Source organism: Phyllopteryx taeniolatus, chromosome 3, assembly GCF_024500385.1.
Source record: "Phyllopteryx taeniolatus isolate TA_2022b chromosome 3, UOR_Ptae_1.2, whole genome shotgun sequence".
In the NCBI taxonomy this organism is placed as follows: Eukaryota; Metazoa; Chordata; class Actinopteri; order Syngnathiformes; family Syngnathidae; genus Phyllopteryx; species Phyllopteryx taeniolatus.
In genome coordinates, this window is record NC_084504.1 from 6,625,185 (window position 1) to 6,645,271 (window position 20,087).

Consider the following 20,087-nt stretch of genomic DNA (forward strand, 5'->3'; position numbering starts at 1 on the left):
AGATTTCCATGTCTTACTTGTGAACTTCTGAACAGGATCATCTGGACTACTCATCGTCCATCGTTGATTGCCTGTGGTAAAACCAAACAATATTTTATCATTGTATTTGGTTATAAAATGTAGCCTCGTACAGTTTATCGAGCCATCGCCATCATAAATTTGCTTTATCTTTGCAACATTAAAGACAGATCAAGGAATATATGAATTGGTGAAAGACAGAATATTGTTTTTTTTAATAATTGCAAAGCTCACTTTGTGCATCATAGCACATCAAACATTATCAAAGATTAAATGCACACCAACGTACCACATTGAACATTATCAAAGATTAAATGCACACCATTTTCATCTCAATTTCTATGTTAAAAAGGTCTACAGTAGATCACAACATTACGACTCTATAGTGTAGAGTCGAAGTGCAATGATTAATTGACAACTAATGGATTATCAAGTTAATCTATTTTTGATAATCGGATTAATCTTTTAGAGACCATTTAATTTATTTTCCAAATCCTTGGAATGTTTGCCTCTTAACAGTAAATGGTAAATAAGTAAATTATATTTATTATAATAATAAAGCAGTAAATATCAGTAATTATATGTATTATGATAATAAAGCGGCGGCATGGTGGACGACTGGTTAGCACATCTGTCTCACAGTTCTGGGGACCGGGGTTCAAATCCCAGCCCCGCCTGTGTGGAGTTTAGGTGTGACTGTGTGCACGAATGGTTGTTTGTTTATATGTGCCCTGCGATTGGCTGGCGACCAGTTCAGGGTGTACCCCGCCTCTCGCCCGAAGATTGCTGGGATTGGTTCAAGCACGCCCGCGACCCTAGTGAGGATAAAGTGGAATGGAAGATGAATGAATGAATGATAATAAAGCAGACTGATTAATTTTGTGTCTCATCAAAATGAAACATTTGCAAACATCTTTTACTTTGGAAAACAATTTTTACATTTTTTGTCATTACGGACCAAAACAGTAATAATGTTTAAACATTTTCTGCACTGTCGATTTGAAATAATGTCCTGTTTTTGAATAATGGGATGGAAACTTCAAAGTTTTTTTAAAAAATCGGATTCATCGATTAATTGGAAAAAAGATTAATCGACAGATTAATCGATTATTAAAATAATCGTTAGTTGCAACCCTAGTGTAGAGTAACCCAGTCACCTTACTGTTTAATTACCTTATTGGTGAGCCAATTCCATTTGTTGGTGGCACTGCTAATTATTAGTCCGCAGGTTCACAATACGTTTAACCACAAAGTACAAGGCTCGAAATGTATTTATTTTTCCTTTGAGGAGCACTTTTCTTAATCATTTCTTCATTTGAGGAGCAACTTGGCAGTTATGAGGGGCAGTTTAAAATACGACAATATAACGGGGGAGTTGAATGTCGGGCTGCTGCTAACAAATATTTTAATACTAAAGTATCCTACTGAAAATTCTATCGAACAGTTGGGTATTTGGATACAAGAGAAAATAAGAGCTTTCACTTCTTAACATGTGACTAATTGGTTCTTTTTTTTATATATAGGCAAGTTTTTACTTCTTAAATTTACATTGTGCATAAAAGATAAGGCATTAATTTAAAAAAAGCATTAACAAGGCTCGAATAAAGCGGTCTCACATCGCTGTTTGCAAGTTAAAATTTGCATTTTGTGCCTCAAAAAGCACATTGAAAACCAAAACTGGGAATCAGTTTTACCACTGAGACGGTCGCGAAGACGGAAGCACGCATGGGCGTATGTGACACAACGCGCTTATGTCACCGATGCGTAGGATGTAGAATGCGGAAGTGAAGTTATTCGGTTGAAGGAGCGGGGATACAGTGGGAAGATGCGTCGCAACGACAAATTGAGGACAGGAAAAAAAAGACAAAAAAAATGCTGAAAGTGTTTATTTCAGGGTGAAATGCAAGGCGAGCACCCATTTGTTGTAACGCAGATCGTTCTCTCCGCCAAACACGCTGCATCGTGGGACCCGAGAGATGAAGGTGAAATTAACATAGTGTGCAAATCAGCAAGGTTAACGTTAGCCTACTTTGTTAACCCAACGATAGCCCTGCAGAGCGTCTCTGTTAATTATCAGTGTCGTCGAATGGGTGGCTTTGTTTATTACGAAACTGACAAGTACAGTGCGCGACCATTTAGCAACCATAACATTACTTACAGGTGCTTTTGCTCAGTGTAGGTACTGTGTGACATATGGACAGTATAGTATACTACCATCTGATGATCTGTAAGTAGCAAAACCTTTAGTCAAGTAGGTTAAAAAAGTGGCTAATGTGGCCAGAGAGTAAAATGGGTCATGTACCCAAACACAGGAGGGTTTTGGTGAAGTCAAATGAAGGAAATATTTGTTTTCTCTCGAGGTTCCTTCATTTTAGTTTGAACAATTTGAACACTTCTAAAACTTGTAGTAGTACAACGAATATTTTTCTTATTCATAGTCAGCTGGTCTTGGATAATAAATGCACAGCCATAAACCTAATGTATGTCGCAAAATGCTAATATATATATATATATATATATATATATATAAACAAATGCCTTATCTTTTAAGCACTGTCAATTTAAGAAATAAAAACTTAGATTATATAAAAAAAAAGGAAACCAATTAGGCGTATGCTATTAAGTGAAAGCTCTTTTTTCTCTTTTGTATTCATAATTGTGCTTCAACCAAGTAAAAGTATAGTTTATACAAATACTCGATTGTTGGATACAATTTTCAGTAGAATACTCGAATACTAAAATATTCGTTAGCTGCAGCGCAACATTGAACTCCCCCGTTATATTGTCTTATTTATTTTATTTAATAAAACCCTTGCTTCGGGTCCCTGTGCAATTAACCTGCAAAAAATTGCTCTTCAAAATTAGAAAGTAGCTCCTCAACTGAATAAATGATTAGCAAAACTGGTCCTCAAAAGAGAAAAAATATTTTGATCCTTGATTAACAGCCTTTGTGCATCTTCACTGATGCAGCTAGCATTTTAGCATTTCGTGACATATTAATACATTGGGTTCATGGCTGCGAATTTATGAGTTTAGACCAGCTCATGAGGAATAATACAAATATTATTGTACTACTACAATTTTGGAGGTGTTCAAATTAAAACGAAGAAAACTTGAGAGAAAACATATTTCCTTCCTCTGACTTCACCAAAGCCCTCCTCTATTTGGGTACATGACCATTTTACTCTTATTCCTCTCTGGCCACATTTATCATGTTTTTCACCTACTTGACTAAAGGTTTTGCCACTTAGAGATCATCAGATGGTAGTATAATATAATAATAATATAATAATAGTATAATTCAGACCCCCTTTAATTTTTCACTCTTTGTTATATTGCAGCCATTTGGTAAAATCATTAGTTCTTTTTTTCTCCATCAATAATGTACACACAGCACCCCATATTGACAGAAAAAAACAGTATTGTTGAAATGTTTTCTGTTTTATTATAAAAGAAAAACTGAAATATCACACAGCCATTAGTATTCAGACCCTTTGCCGTGACACTCATATATTTAACTCGGGTGCTGTCCATTTCTTCTGATCATCCACCTTCATTGGAGTCCAGCTGTGTTTGATTTATACTGATTGGACTTGATTAGCAAAGCCACACAGCTGTCTATATAAGACCTTCCAGCTCACAGTGCATGTCAGAGCAAATGAGAATCATGAGGTCAACGGAACTGCCTGAAGAGCTCAGAGACAGAATTGTGGCCAGGTGCAGATCTGGCCAAGGTTACAAAAACATTTCAGCTGCACTGCATAGTGGCCTCCATAATCCTTAAATGGAAGACGTTTGGGACGACCATAACCCTTCCTAGAGCTGGCCGTCCGGCCAAACTGAGCAATCGAGGGAGAAGAGCCTTGGTGAGAGAGGTAAAGAAGAACCAAAAGATCCCAGAGATGCGGTTGGGAGATGGGAGAAAGTTCTAGAAAGTCAACCATCACTTCAGCCCTCCACCACTCTGGGCTTTATGGCAGAGTGGCCCGACGGAAGCCTCTCCTCAGTGCAAGACACATGAAAGCCCGCATGGAGTTTGCTTTAAAAAACAAAGAAAAAAAAAAACACTTGAAGGACTCAAATATGGTGAGAAATAAGATTCTCTGGTCTGATGAGACCAAGATAGAACTTTTTGACCTTAATTCCAAGTGGTATGTGGGGAGAAAACCAGGCACTGCTCATCACCTGTCCAATACAGTCCCAACAGTGAAGCATGGTGGTGGCAGCATCATGCTGTGGGGGTGTTTTTCAGCTGCAGGGACAGGACGACTGGTTGCAATCGAAGGAAAGATGAATGTGGCCAAGTACAGGGATATCCTGGACAAAAACCTTCTCCAGAGTGCTCAGGACCTCAGACTGGGCCAAAGGTTAACCTTCCAACAAGACAATGACCCGAAGCACACAGCTAAAATAATGAAGGAGTGGCGTGAGGAGTTTACATGAATGAATGAATTGGAGTCCAGCCCTTATACATCCCTTGTCCATTTTCTTTTGGACATTAGCAGGAGATAAGCAGCTTGGATTTGCAAAAAAAATAATGCTTTGGTCTCTGGTTCAATTTGGTGGTTTAGGGGTGGAAATACACACCCCAATGCTTGGATTCATGCAGTATTTATAGGAAACGCATTATAACACATCAGGCTTACAGTAAATGGAAAAATGTGATTTATAATTGGAATTAATAGTGGCATAGAATGAAATAATAGTGTATCATCAATGTTTATCTCCTATTTCTAATAACTTGGAAAATGTGCCGTTTTTTTTTTTTTTTTTAAGTTTAACTTGTTCAAAACTGTGAGGCCAAATTTCAGCTCTCTGACCTTTGACTTTAACTGTTTTGTCATTGATGGGATACATCAAAGTCCCAAAATGTCCCAAAGAAATGGACAACTAATGCATACGCAACAGCTGGACTCATTCATTTATGTAAACCCCTAAACTCATTTGAAACGGTGCTGTCTGTATCAAGAGCAGCTGTGGCCCAATGGTTAAGATCATTGCCTGCCACCGTGGGGGACCTAACGTGTATGTGTTACTAAGGTGCTGTGTGTACATTAATGAGGAAAAAAAAAAAACTTAAATGATGTTAGCAAATGGCTGCAATATAACAAAGAGTGAAATATTTAACGGGGTCTGAATACTTTCCGAACCCAATGTAGACACAAACAACCATTCACAAAATAATTTCTGCATATGTTCTATTATCCCTGTGGTAAAAGTCAATTTACACTCGCCCCTATTAACATGCATCACAATAAGATACAAGATGATACAAGACAAATCCTCCACTGAGGACTTGTACAAAGATACTGTCTGATTTCTTGTTGTTTGTTCCATAGTGCTTAATGACAATGTCTTTGCTTTACGCAGGCTGCTCCAGGCCAGGCTTCCTTCTAGTTGGGTGACCCACACTCCTTCACAGGGGCTATGGTACACTATTTTCTCTTTTTTGCTTTGTGGTAGCTCCTGCGTGGAGTCTGCAGAATTGAATACTCTATTGATTTCATACTGTGGGTACGGAAAGTATTCAGACCCCCTTAAATTGTTCACTCTTTGTTAAATTGCAGCCATTTGCTAAAATCATTTGTTCATTTTATTCCTCATTAATGTACACACAGCATCCCATATTGACAGAAAAAAAGGATTGTTGAAATTTTTGCAGATTTCTTAAAAACGAAAAACTGAAATACCACACAGCTATGAGTACTCAGACCCTTTGCTGTGACACTCATATTTAACTGTCCATTTCTTCTGATTATCCTTGAGCTGGTTTTACACCTTCATTGGAGTCCAGCTGTGTTTGATTATACCGATTGGACTTCATTAGGAAAGCCACACACTTGTCTACATACGACCTTACAGCTCACAGGGCATGTCAGAACAAATGAGAATCATGAGGTCAAAGGAACTACCTGAAGAGGTCAGAGGCAGAATTGTGGCAAGGTGCAGATTCAGTCGGGAAATGGGAGAAGGTTGTAGAAAGTCAACCATCACTGCAGCCCACCACCAGTCGGGGCTTTATGGCAGAGTGGCCTGACGGAAGCCTCTACTCAGTGCAAGACACATGAAAGCCTGCATGGAGTTTGCTACAAAAAAACAAAAAAAACACATGAAGGACTCCAAGATGGAGAGAAATAAGATTCACTGATCTGATGGGACCAAGATAGAACATTTTGGCCTTAATTCTAAGTGGTATGTGTGGAGAAAACCAGGCACTGCTCATCACCTGTCCAATACAGTCCCAACAGTGAAGCATGGTGGTGGCAAGCATTATGTTCTGGGGGTGTTTTTTCAGCTTCAGGGACAGGACAACTGGTTGCAATCGAAGGAAAGCTTAATGTTGCTAAGTAAAGGGATATCCTGGATGAAAACCTTCTCCAGATTGCTCAGGACTTCAGACTGGGCCGAAGGTTCACCTTCCAACAAGACAATAACCCAAAGGACATAGCTAAAATAACGCAGGAGTGGCTTCAGAACAACTCCATGACTTCAACCCAATTGAGCATCTCTGGAGAAACCTGAAAATGGCTGTCCACCAGCGTTCACCTTCCAACCTGACAGAACTGGAGAGGATCTGCAAGGAGGAATGGCAGAGGATCCCCAAATCCAGGTGTGAAAAACTTGTTGCATCATTACCAAAAAGACTCATGGCTGTATTAGCTCAAAAGGGTGTTTCTACTAACTTACTGAGCAAAGGGTCTGAATACTTATGGCTGTGTGATATTTCAGTTTTTCTTTTTTAATAATTCTGCAAATAAATAAACAATTGTTTTTTTCTGTCAATATGGGGTGCTGTGTGTACATTGAGGGGAAATAATGAACCTATATGATTTTAGCAAATGGCTGCAATATAAGAAAGAGTGAAAAATTGAAGTGGCCTGAATACTTTGCGTACCCACTGTATATCTGTCAGCTTTTTACCAGGAAGTAGACGGCTATGTCAGCAACTACTGTGTCAAAGGTTTCCCTCATGCTGTCATCGAAGCAGGGCAACTTTCAGTTTATTATTGCAGCTATTTGTTATCCTGTTGCATCACATCATGACCACAAGAACACGTGTGTATGATAATGTGTTTGGGTGGCTTCTCAGGCTCCTGTTTTCTCTGCAGTTGCATGCTCCTTCCACTAGTTGCAGTTTGGTTCAAATGTGGCGGATGTTTATGCTGAGACAGCAAACTGAGTCTGGAAAACTGTCCATTATCTGTCTGCCTTTTCTGACAACCTTCAGTTCTCTTTTTTTTTTTTTTCCTTCAATATTCTGGATGAACATGGCATTACAGATTCTATTAGTAGAAGGATTCTTTAATTGTTTCTCCTTCATCTGTACATTCATGGCCAGCTTATTTGAAAATGGTCATTTTATGTAAGACCACTGAGTGACTGCAGATGTTCAATTTATGTGCATAAGCTTTTGGGGAAGCATTCCGTCGATGAAACATTTCCATAATCTGATTTGACCTAAATATGGTTTAGAACTTTTTAGACTCAAATGTATCACTTTATGTATATATTTTTTCACAAGTTTTAAAGCTTGGTGTTTTGCCCTGTGCACAAGGTTTAGACCAGTGGTTCTCAACTGTTGTCAGTGTGTCACCCACGTTGTCCTTTTGTGGCAAAGTCGCAACCCACTTTTATAGATGTTACGATCAATAAAGAACATTTATTGCTCTGACAACACATGTATAATATATTAGATTTTGAAAAGCCGTTTCAAATGAGTTGATCTACTTCCAAAAGCATATTGGTCGTCATCGTGTCCGCTAGCCAGAGCTGCACGGCATTCGTTTACCAGTTTAAACTAGTGGTTAAAGTGCGAGGAAGCTACACTTCCTGTCGCTCAACAAATATGTTCCATGTGGGAACTTGGGACGCATCTGTACTGTAGCGTAAAAATCAAAGTAGGAATACATTTAACTTTTTATTAGCTGTCCGCGACCCACTTTTGCGTCCCGAGAATCACTGCTTAGCTGTATTTGAAATTAATGTAATTGAAATTCTGATTTGTAAATCATAAGCGTTTTATCAGTAGGGTGGGTGGCGGCCACATTAAACGCAACACAAATACAACTTTGCAGTGACTTCTATTTCAGTACCAAGGACGAGACACTTTTCAAGTGGCGGATAACAAACTAGTCACATTTAGCTGTGTCTTGAAAAATCAAGGCCAAAGTAAGTGGCGGAATAATGGTCCCTTTTCCCTTCCAAATAACAGCTATGGCCAAAGTAGTCTTGAGTAAGCATTTTGACCCCCAACAGTTTATGAAAACCAGCTCTGAATGTATTTTGTCAGTGTGTCTCCCAAGTGTTCTGTGGGAAGCCATTCAAAAGACATATTGAAACCCAAGAAATATCGGAAGAAGTTTGTGGCCGTTACGTTTATTGTGGTTCCGTAAGCGTAACAGGTCTTTTTGTGTGCAGGAGGAGGAGGGGCAGAAGAGCTCAGACTGTATCCAGGCCAACCAAATTTTCCCCAAGAAATCCCCTGTTCTGGAGGAGGAAAACATGCAGGTGAGGAATCCTTGGCCCTCACTGCTTATCTAATGCTGTGAAACGTCTTCCCTAATAGATTCATATGTGAGGGAGTCACTTTTTTTCTAATCACATGCAAACCTTTGAGTTTCAGTCACATCTCAAATGTATCCAATATGAGGGAGGACAAGCAGGTGATGCATGGGTGTCTTAACGGGGATCTACAATAACTTTTACACTAGTAGCACTGACACAAACAACTTTTTCAGTTGGTCGTACCAGCACATCTTTGGGTCGCACCCTTTTTGGAAGAGCGTGACTATGGCATACCATAGTTTGGTATGAATTAAAGATCGGCAGGGACTTGAGAAATATTTTACTGTGAACAAGAAGTTTGTCTACAACAAGCAGTGGCAGACATTCATTCATCTTCCGTTTCCTCTTATCCTCACAAGGGTCGCGGGCATGCTTGAGCCTATCCCAGCAATCTTCGGGCGAGAGGCGGGGTACACGTTGAACTGGTTGCCAGCCAATCGCAGGGCACATAGACACAAACAACCATTCGCGCACACATTCACACCTAAGGGCAATTTATAGTCTTCAATTAACCTACCATGCATATTTTTGGGATGTGGGAGGAAACCGGAGTACCCGGAGAAAACCCACGCAGGCACAGGGAGAACATGCAAACTCCACACAGGCGGGGCCGGGATTTGAACCCCGGTCCTCAGAACTGTGAACCAGTTGTCCACTATGCCGCCTCTACAGTTTATGTATAAGAAATTAGATGTCCTTCTACAAATTTCCTCTGTATGTGTAAAAAGAAAATCTGTGGATGACTTGCAACGGGAGGAGTTTACCGGGTCACCGGACTTTACAAGATAGGTGCAGGCTAGCTAGCTTGTCACCAGCAGTTCAGATCATTTAAAATGATTACGAAGCAGCCGGGCCAGTCTCAATATATGTACATGGTGGCTAGGGGCCAGACACAATGGCATACTGGCCTGTCTTTGACACGCATAAATGTGGCGCGTGTACGTGACAGTGCTGTGTATAATAGCGTGTGTCTATCTGGAAGAAGCAGTCAGTCATGTTGCAGCAGGCAGCCAATCACATTGCAGTGGGTGTCTTTTAACTAAAATGTAATTGATAATACTCTAGATGCCTTTCTCTCTCGCTCTCTCAGAGAGCAGTGCAAAAAAAGGCGACTTTCAACATTTAAAACATGCGCTCGTACATGTTGGCAAGATATAATTTTTAATCGCACAATTTGGAAAAAAAAGGTTGCAGATGCGACCAATTTGGTCACAGTCTAGAGCCCTGCTTCAAACTTTTTCTCCTGAGGAAGGATCGTTTTCTGTACATGGAATCGTTCTAGGATTCAAAAAGTGTTGAAATTGAACATTTTCTTTATTGTTATTCTCTGTGTATTTGTTGTTGTGCTCATTTGCATAAACAACCATCAAAAGTGTTGGGACTTACGTATTCATTAATAACTCTGGTTGAGCTTAGTTACCCTGAAATGAGAGTTTTGTACAATTCAATAAATTGTGAACCTGGGAGAAGACGGGAAAATCAATCAGCCATTACACAAACACGGGCCATAGTCAATACAACTATTTTGAATGCCCTAAGCATGCATTTTACCTGCTAACTGGGGGCTATACAAACCGCTACCGAAAGAGGCTGTGGTGAAAGCCTGGAAAGGATCACAAAAGAATGTATGTTTGGGGATGTCTGTGGGTGACAGGCTTGATGAAGTTATTAAAATAAAATATTAATATAAAAGGCCTTTCTAATGAGCCTCATGTTAAGTGTGTGTGCATTATGATCTGCATTCTTTGAAATATTAAATCTGCTGTTGTTGCTAGGTGCCCTTTCCTGAGCTGCACGGGGAGTTTACGGAGTATGTGGGGAGGGCAGAGGATGCCATCATTGCAATGTCCAACTACCGCCTACACATCAAGTTCAAACAGTCTGTCGTCAACGTAAGTACCTCCAGAAAAGTCATGGAGTTTATAAGACCGGTTGATAAGCAAACATGTACCACACCTGGGGGAAAAACACTTTTCCTGGATTCTCATTAGGCAGTGTCTAAATACAGCACTGGCATACTAGCATTTAGTGAATGGACATAAATTTTGTGGGGACATTGCGACAAGCCGTACAGAGTTGATCTGCCCGAGAAGCAGCAGCACCTCAAATTGTACCCTTACTGTAGTCTCTGAACTAGCTATGTCCATGACTGAAGTCTTGCCAAAGGGGGGATGCTCACACTCATGCTTGCTCTCTCTAATTTCAAGTTGTAAGCGAAGCTTAACTTTGTTACCAAATCATGTGAACTTTCTACAACGCATCCTCTTTTGCCACTACAAAGATGTATTTCACCATTTAATTCCCTTTCATGCTTCTGTGACTCGACTGGCAGAAGCTTTCAGTTCACTTCTTTGACAGCACATTTAACACACACTTTATCAATAGCCGCAACGCTTGTGTAGTGTGAAGCAAGTGAGCATACGAGATAAGCAAACATGCAACATTTAGCCAACCCTACTGCCGTCCCACCAACTTGTCACAGCAGGAAAGTTGTCCAATGACATCACATTTTTTTGTTTCACTTTTCTCTCCCTGTCTCTCTCAATATCATGAAAGCTTGTTCCCAATTAAAGACAACAGAAGCTATCATGAAAACTTGTGCTGAATTACTGAAGTATTGGTTCTGTTGTAGCATTATCACATCAGCGTTCAGATGTGGTGACAGTTATTTGTTTAACACACACGTGAGAGTGTAACCCACTTACACAATCTTGCTACAACTGTTCTACTATAAAGCTCCTGCCCAATAGTGTGAGATACATTCACTCTAATCTTAAAAGCATTTTTTATTGAATTGTCTTAAACATATCTGCCGAACTGTATGAATTAATCTGTTGGCAAATATTTTTTGGTTATTAAACTATGTAATCGGCGGGACGGTAAAACGACTGGTTAGCACATCGGCCTCACAGTTCTGGGGACCCGGGTTCAAATCTGGCCTCGCCTGTGTGGAGTTTGCATGTTGTCCTTGTGCCTGCGTAGGGTTTCCCCGGTACTTCGGTTTCCTCCCACATCCCAAAATTATGTATGGTAGGTTAATTGAAGACTCTAAATTGCCCGTAGGTGTGAATGTGAGTGTGAATTGTTGTTTATATGTGCCCTGCGATTGGCTTCGCGACGAGCTCAATGGTGTATCCCCCGACTCTCACCCGAACATAGTTGCTATAGGCTCCAGCACACCCGTAACCTTAGTGAGGATAAGCGGTATGGAAAATGAATTAATGAATGAATAAACAATGTAATCAATATGTGAAGCTATTGCTTAACCGTTTCTAATGAAGGACAGGGACCAGGCCCTGCCACGACCAGTGAAAATTCGCAAATAATTGATGCCCACCCCAAAAAGGAGTGTTAATCGCATGAAATTGCCACGAGATGGCAGTAAAGCTCTTAAAACAGAGATGATCATAAAGCATTTACAGTGCTGTGAAAAAGTATTGGACCTCTTGTCAAATTCTTATATTTTTGCATAGTTTCCCCACTTTAAGAGCATCAAGCAAATGTAAATATCAGACAAATATAAGTATATAGTTTTTCTGCTATAATGTAGTACGTTTACGCTGGATGTAACGAGACACACACCTTCCAAAAATCTCTACTTTCATTTCGTCAGTCCATATAATACAGTGATCCCTCGTTTTTCGCAGTTAATGGGGACCAGAACCCCTCGCGAAAGGTGAAAAACCACTAAGTAGGATTGCCCCCCCCCAGGAATTTCCGTGTATGTGGGTACCAGAATGTTTAAAATATTTAAACAGTACATATTAAATATTACATATTTGAGACAAAGATTACAACAGTACATGTATTTACTTCAATCTTTAATTATAAAACCTTATACAGTAATTAACATTCATCAACATTGCCTTCTGAGAGAGGCGAAGAGGAGGAAGCTTTCGCATGGGCACAATGCTTAGGTGGCATTGTAAGGGCTTAACTAATCAAAAAAAGTTATTGCGAACACAATTAGCGACAGTGTGCGAGACAGTCAACAGCGTGGACGAGACACAAGAAGGGAAGATGCTGGGTGAGGCTGCGATGATGCGCAGCCGATCAGCTCACGGGATAAATCCACTCGTGCTCGCATTGGTCGATGTCGTGTCGGGAACCAATCACGCGCCTTGTATGAGTGCACGTGGCATGTACAGTACAGTACAGGCATGTACAAAGTCACTGAGTCAACTCATCTCTTGCAGGGCATGCAGGGAAATCTTCTCTCTCGCGCATCAACGTCTTTCCGCAATATGGCTGCCGATATGGCTGTATTTTTTCATTTTTATTTTATGATGAATAAATGTTTTTTTTATGAATATTTTGGAAAAACCCGCGAAGCACTGAAGCCGCAAAACGTGAAGCGCGAAGTGGCGAGGGACCACTGTATTCTCCCACAAGTCTTTGGAATCATTCAAATGTTTGTTTTTTTGCAAAAGGAAGCCTCTTGTTCACTTTACTGTACACATACATACTTTCGGCGAAATTCGCCGTTTAGAACTCAAAATAGGCCATTTATGCGTATCGTATAGATCCGATGAGTTTTTCCTGTCGCTGTCGTCGTCCTGTGCTCGGGACTTGCTTTGGAAAAGTCAGAGGAATTGACGAGACCAGGAAAAACACTTCGGCCGCTTCTTCTGTTAAGAAGTAATGGTACTTTTGCTCCGTTACAATGATCTAAATGTCGCTTGCTACTTTTATTTATCAATTCTTGCTTATTTAGCAACTATTTTGTGCGTGAGACTGCAACTTCAACTTCCAAATTGGGCGCTGTTTGCCCCAATCGAATTCAAGCGCTAGTTCACCAATCAAACGACACAAGAAAGTCACATGACCTCACACGACATCTTCTATTGGGCTTCCCAGGCATAGGTATTAACACCATTTTGGGAAGGTTGCCATTACCATGAAGGCAACGGCGCGATACTCTTGTTTACATTTAGACAAACAAAAACAACAGCTTTTATGTATTGTAGTATTTGTCTGCCCAAACATGAGAAAAAATCATGCAGTAACTTGCAATTGTTTTAATTTAATTTTTTATTGTTTGTGCTATTTACTCATTCGTGGTCCTGGTTGTGGTCCCAGCAGAACCGCGAAGCACACGTAACATCGGCAACGAGCTGATCCGCGGGTACATCTTGTATTAATTAGGAAATGCGCCTACAATTATCTAATTAGTTTATGGATGTTAATGTTAAATGTATTAAGCGACAGAGCGATTATAGGAATTGTCACAACACAGAATGAACTAACTTCAAATTCAGAAATGGCCAATAAAAACTGAAAAATACTGTATTTAATGTTTTCCTGGAGGATGCATTTGGGATTAGCCTTTGAAGTTGTTAATAGTGAAAAATAATGTGAAACAGACAATTCTTTTCCAGAATGAGTGTTTAAAGAGGAGGATGCTATTCATGTGGCACAGCTTGAAGCAGGCATCAGGTGCAGTTGGAGATGTGCCTGGCTCAAGTTGGAGGCCAGAACAAAAAAGGAAAAAAAATAAAATAAAATGTAATCTTAAATTTTTACATCAACATGTACTTGAGTGGTGTAAATACATGTTTTTCTGCGTGAAGAAAATTTTTCTTTTCCCTTATTATACTCTTCAGAGTCTTCCAGATTGCTTAATTTATGTTAAAATCAAAATAATTCTCTGCGTGTCTTTTTTTTTTGTCACCTTTTTCATGCCTTTGTGTTTGCATGTCTTTGTACATCAAAATGTACATAGAGAGAGAGAGAGAGAAATGAATGACTATAACTGACAGCTTGCCTTCAAAGCCAAAACAAAAATCTTTTTTATTGCCATCCCTATGGATTTGCTAAACTGACGGGTTTGATTTTTACCAGTAGCTGTTTTGTGTTGCCTTTTAATGATGTGTTGCCAGGGTTATTTGGGCTGTAATGAACCTTAGGTATTCAGCTCCCACTGCCTCTCTTTGCTCACATCAAGACAGCCAATGTTCTCGCACAGATTTGGACGGGTTGACAAAGCATGTGCATGTCTCCCACATGCGTGGTGGGAAGTGCTAGAAGAGTGCAAGCAGCCGCGGAATCTTGATGACGTCCAGATTAGCGATTTAGATTAGAGAGCTGGAATTTGAACTTGTGGTTTCATGATGCTAGGACATCCGGAATGTGGCGTGATTACAGCGCTTTGTAGATGGTGAATAGTGACTGACCAAATCAATCGAGCACTGCTTACATTATTTTTTTTTTTCTGTCTTGGATCAGAGTTGTTGTTGTGAGGTGTCAGTAAGTATCAAACAGAGATGCACGGCGTGGGGTGGTTGTGTCAGTTTTGATTACTTTTTATGAAATATGGTGGCTACCTAAAAGACTTTCTTGTTGACAATGTTTAGCTTCAAGAGTTAAATTAAAGGAGACAATTAATGTGTGGGAAGACTAACCATGCAAGTCTCGAACAATGCATTTACGTCAACAAAGCCTCCATAAGACAGAACGCCTGTCATCATAGTGTAGTCTCATAAACTTGGCCAACTGATGACTTGACTGCCCGTAGATCATGCATGACTCCAGACTGCATGCAAACAGCAGCCTGAGCCCAAAAGTACTTTTAATTAGCTTATCTTATTTCAAGGTAGGCTGGCAATTTCCACACAGTATTCAAAGCATGTACCACATTCAGTGAAACCATTCAGTATTTCTGTATTCTAATCTATTATAATTCTGTATAAAACTCAAGACAAAAACTGAACTCAAGATACAGGGCTGTCAGGTTATATTATTTGATTGCTTCCATATTTAAATAGATAATGTGTAGTAACCGCTTTGACAAATGTTTCATGAAACATTAATGCAAATGTAAAGTGACAACTAATCTGTTAGTTTCTCTAATGCAAGTGGGTGAATTACTTTGCAGCTCACTGTTTGCATGAAAGTGTTTTTCTGTCCTGAGTTTTGCCAGTGTTCATTCTGTATATGTTGTAGTCTTCCAGGTGTACTTGTTTTGACTGCATGTGCTTCTACAGGTGCCTCTGCAGCTCATTGAGAGTGTGGAGTGTCGTGATATGTTCCAGCTGCATGTCACTTGTAAGGACTGTAAAGTTGTCAGGTAAGACCAGAGACAACACACCCATGTAACCCAAGGCCAGTGTGAACAGTACCACTTCCTTTCCAAAAGAATAGGTCACTTTCTAGAGTTATAGCTGCCAAAATAGTAACCATTTCAGAGGTAATATCAACATCAAAGACAGTCTGTCTTGTTAACAGCTTACTGACTCGTCGTCATATCTTTTTTATGAAGTTATTTTGAACAACACCAGAGAAGCAAACACTCTGTTGTGCAGCTACCATAAAGAAACTGACTGAAAAGTTTGCTTTTTACTGTGCTTTAATCCCCAGGTGTCAGTTCTCCACATTTGAGCAATGTCAGGAATGGCTGAAGCGTCTTAACGCAGTAGTGCGGCCCCCCTCTCGCTTGGAGGATCTCTTCTCCTTCGCCTTCCACGCCTGGTGCATGGATGTGTACGCTGGTGAAAAGGAGCAGCATGGAGAGCTTTGCAGACCAGGTAACCCAGACTCTTAACTCCATCCCTCAAATAACAGCAGTAGTCTAGGCACTCTGCTCATATTGGGTTTCTCTGGTCTTTAGGTGAACATGTGACCTCTTGGTTCAAGAATGAGGTGGAGAGGATGGGCTTTGACACTCAAAATGCTTGGAGGATATCTGACATCAACAGCAAGTTTAGGTGAAGGCAGCTTGTGTTGTAGATACCTTTTTGCTGTTGATATACTGTACGTGCCTTACTGATGCCATCCTTTGCTGTCATTGGCATACAGTGCAGATCAGTGTGTGAGAGCCGTTTTGTGGTGGTTGTTTGGTTCTTTACTGGTACAGAGCCTGGGGCACAAAAAGGCCCAGCCCAGGATTAAATGTCTGTCGACAGAGACTTATGTTGAGCCTTCACTAATACAGTCAGTCAGGTCCGATGCCTTCTTTTATGCCTCCCGTTACCCACCTCTCTCTGTGCCCCTCGGTGTTACCAGGCTTTGCCCCAGCTATCCCCAGCAGCTTCTCGTACCAGCCTGGATCACTGACAAGGAGCTGGAAAATGTGGCGGCGTTCCGTTCCTGGAAGAGGTTTCCTGCAGTGGTATATAGGTCAGTTGGTTTGGTTCTCTGTAAATGAGAGACTTCACACTATAGCTTCCTCCTGTGTGCCTATTGAGCTACTTGGTGGGAAATAAGCAGTCTCTAAGTATCCATGTAGACCAGTGCCCTTTAAAATATAAAGTAGATGTTTCACCACCACCAAGACGTGTAGCACACTTTGTCAAAGTTATGTTTAACTAATAATTATAGTAGCTAAAGTAACACAGCATCAATTATGTGGTCTAGCTTCTTTTTTGTATACTATATACTACATACTATATAGTACTTCAGTACTATATACTACTTTATTCATACATACAGGCACCTGAGCACAGGGGCTGTGATCGCCCGTTGCGGACAGCCAGAGGTCAGCTGGTGGGGCTGGAGAAATGCTGATGACGAGCACCTGGTTCAGTCCATTGCCAAGGCCTGTGCAGTGGACAGCAGTTCTCACAAACACCTGTCCAATGGAACTTACATTAATGGCTCTGAACTGCCTGATACTGATTTTGGTGAGCACTCACTCAATCCGCCTCTGAAAACTGCTCTCTAGACTAGCCACAAAAGGCACATTTTAGTGTCAAATGTTCTTAATCAAATGTGTCATCACATAAATATGATTTAATTTGAAGCAGAACAATCATTTTTTTCAATCATCTGTTAGAAATCAGGTTGGCAAGATAATTTGAGTTGAGAATGCCCTTTTTCAAGCTATTCTAGTTGGTCTTTTTCACCTGGCAGTTGAGACGGATGGATTTCTCAATAATATGAAACGTATAAATAGGCTTTGCTCTGATTGGCTCGCTCAACTTCTCTATGGAAAACAGCTTCACTCTTAAACATGCCCTTGCATTTGGATCATTCCATGTCTTTATCATTGTGAGGTAGGGGTGCGTGGTATAAACGGTATAATCGGTATAAGGTATACGAAGGTACAGATTTGGACTTAACCGATATCCCAAAAACATGCATAGTAAGATGATTGAACATACATGCAAATCAGTCACCTTTCGGCAAAATTCGCTGTTTTGAACTCAAAATAGCCCCCCCCCCCGGATAAGTCACAGGAGTTGACAAGACCAGAAAAAACACTTTCGCCGCTTCTGCTGCTAAGACGTAATGGTGCTTTTACTCCACTACAATGATCTAAATGCCGCTCGATACTTTTATTTAGCAATTATTGCTTATTTATCAACTATTCGTGCGCGAGACTACGACTTCAACTTCCGCATTGGGCGCTGTTTCTAATTTAAGCGCTAGTGACCACAGGTACTGTTTGGTTGAGATTGTGCTGCCAAAGGAGGGTCTTCAACCTGTTAACAAAGCTAATGGTTCACTTACTTTTTCCTCCCTGTACTGTGAATATTCACGTTCCATCATTCCATTTTCCACACCGCTTATCCTCACTAGGGTCGTGGGTATTTACATGTTATTTCCATTAAAAATATGAAAATGAATAATTGTTTTTGTGGTGTTAGTTTAAACCCCCCCCCCCCATTTGTATATATCCTGAATTGTCCAGAGATGTAACTCTGATGTGTTTATGACTGTATCAGAGTCCTCAATGACCAACAGTTCAGAGGTGGAGACATTGGCCATCCAGCCTCACAAGTTACTGATTCTGGATGCGAGGTCCTATGCAGCCGCTGTAGCCAACAGGGCAAAGGGGGGTGGCTGTGAATGTCCTGGTAGGTCTTTTTTGTGTGTTCTGTGGATTTAGTAGCTCATTTTGAATCTGATTTAAATTTTTAGTTTTCGTAATTGTGCAATTGTTATATCCACTGTGTTATAGAGTACTATCCTAACTGTGAGGTGGTGTTCATGGGCATGGCAAACATCCACTCCATACGCAAGAGTTTCCAGTCCCTACGTTTCCTCTGTACCCAGATGCCGGATCCAGCAAAGTAAGTGTTTTTCTTTATACATCTTTGTCACCCTGCAGCCTAAAACCTTTAAACCCATTTGACTTTAATTGGAAATCTCAGTTGTGCTTCAGCCTTGGCCATACATCTGTCTCCAGTCCGTCTGCCTGCTTGGATTCAGTGAAATAATGCTCCATTGAGTATTTTAATCACACTAAGATATTGAATGTGTTTTGAAAATAATTAAAGGTTCAAAATTATTGGATAAAATCAATCATTTTATTTTAACAATTTATACTGCTGGCCTCCTGTCATAAGTGTGTCTCTGGGTCAGAAACTTCTGCTCTACAATGTAACACTCATGGTTAATGTGTAATCTCGCCCATGTGATAAGGCCAGTAGAAATGAACGCGTGTTTAAAGTCTAGCTAAATACACTACATTGCCAAAAGTATTCGTTCACCCATCCAAATAAACAGAATCAGGTGTTCCAATCACTTGCATGGCCACAGGTGTATAAAATCAAGCACCTAGGCATGCAGACTCTTTTTACAAACATTTGTGAAAGAATGGGTCGCCCTCAGGAGCTCAGTGAATTCCACTGTGGAACTGTGATAGGATCCCACCTGTGCAACAAGTCTAGTCGTGAAATTTCCTCGCTTCTAAATAGTCCACAGTCGACTGTTAGTTTTATTATAAGAACCGGGAAGCGTTTGGAAACGACAGCAACTTAGCCATAAGTGGTAGGCCACGTAAACTGACGAAGCGGGGTCACCTGATGCTGACGTGCATAGTGCGAAGAGGTCAGAATCAGCTTTATTATATAAAGGGTGGACCGACGACATATTGAATCATATTGAACCCTATGGATTAGGAATGGGATTTCACTTAAATTCCTATGTGCGTCAAGGCAGGTGTGCGAATACTTTTGGCAATATAGTGTATGTAATGTCTTGAACGCGTTAATGTAATTGTGGCAGGTCAGATCTTTCAAATTAGCATCTTTGTGAAACATTTGGTACAGTATTCCAAAGCTGTTATTTGGTGCTGTATGTATAAAAAAGAAAGCTTCCTTATTAAATGAAAATTCCGATAGCAAACTAACATTATGGGTGAGTTTTCAGCAGTTCAATAAGTATTAATTTGCCCGAATTCGTGATATATTTTGGGAGTCCTTGAGTCTCTGAAGGGGGCTATAAATATATATGTTGTTGTTATTTGTATTATTATTATTTTGTCGTGTCGTAAAATGCCTTTGGTCTTTTCTGTTTACCTGCAGCTGGCTGTCTGCACTGGAAAGCACCAAGTGGTTGCAGCACCTGTCTCTGCTGCTGAAGGCAGCCCTGCTTGTGGTCAATGCAGTGGACAGGGACCAAAGGCCCGTTTTGGTGCATTGCTCTGACGGCTGGGACCGGACACCTCAAATTGTTGCTCTGTCTAAGCTGCTGCTTGACCCGTATTATCGCACCATAGAGGTATAACTGGAAATGCTATGTTTACTATGTAGAGAGGCCTACATTTTACCCAGGGTAATTTT

At 40.5% G+C, this 20,087-nt stretch overlaps 1 protein-coding gene across 7 annotated transcripts in view; it reads left to right on the top strand.

The window, feature by feature from the left end:
- The window catches only part of mtmr3 (myotubularin related protein 3), a 50,204-nt gene that overhangs the window by 1,571 nt on the left and 28,546 nt on the right, over positions 1–20,087 (top strand). For 5 of the 7 annotated variants that reach the window (XM_061766697.1, XM_061766701.1, XM_061766700.1 and 2 more), the window contains exons 2-11: positions 8,437–8,526; positions 10,359–10,475; positions 15,567–15,649; positions 15,940–16,106; positions 16,190–16,286; positions 16,585–16,698; positions 17,011–17,201; positions 18,246–18,377; positions 18,482–18,593; positions 19,830–20,025. In XM_061766697.1, coding sequence (XP_061622681.1) covers positions 8,437–8,526; positions 10,359–10,475; positions 15,567–15,649; positions 15,940–16,106; positions 16,190–16,286; positions 16,585–16,698; positions 17,011–17,201; positions 18,246–18,377; positions 18,482–18,593; positions 19,830–20,025 — 1,299 coding nt within the window. Of the gene's footprint in view, positions 1–2; positions 77–5,388; positions 5,449–8,436; positions 8,527–10,358; positions 10,476–15,566; positions 15,650–15,939; positions 16,107–16,189; positions 16,287–16,584; positions 16,699–17,010; positions 17,202–18,245; positions 18,378–18,481; positions 18,594–19,829; positions 20,026–20,087 lie in introns of all 7 variants that reach the window. The other 2 variants (XM_061766703.1, XM_061766704.1) reach the window with 2 other exon arrangements.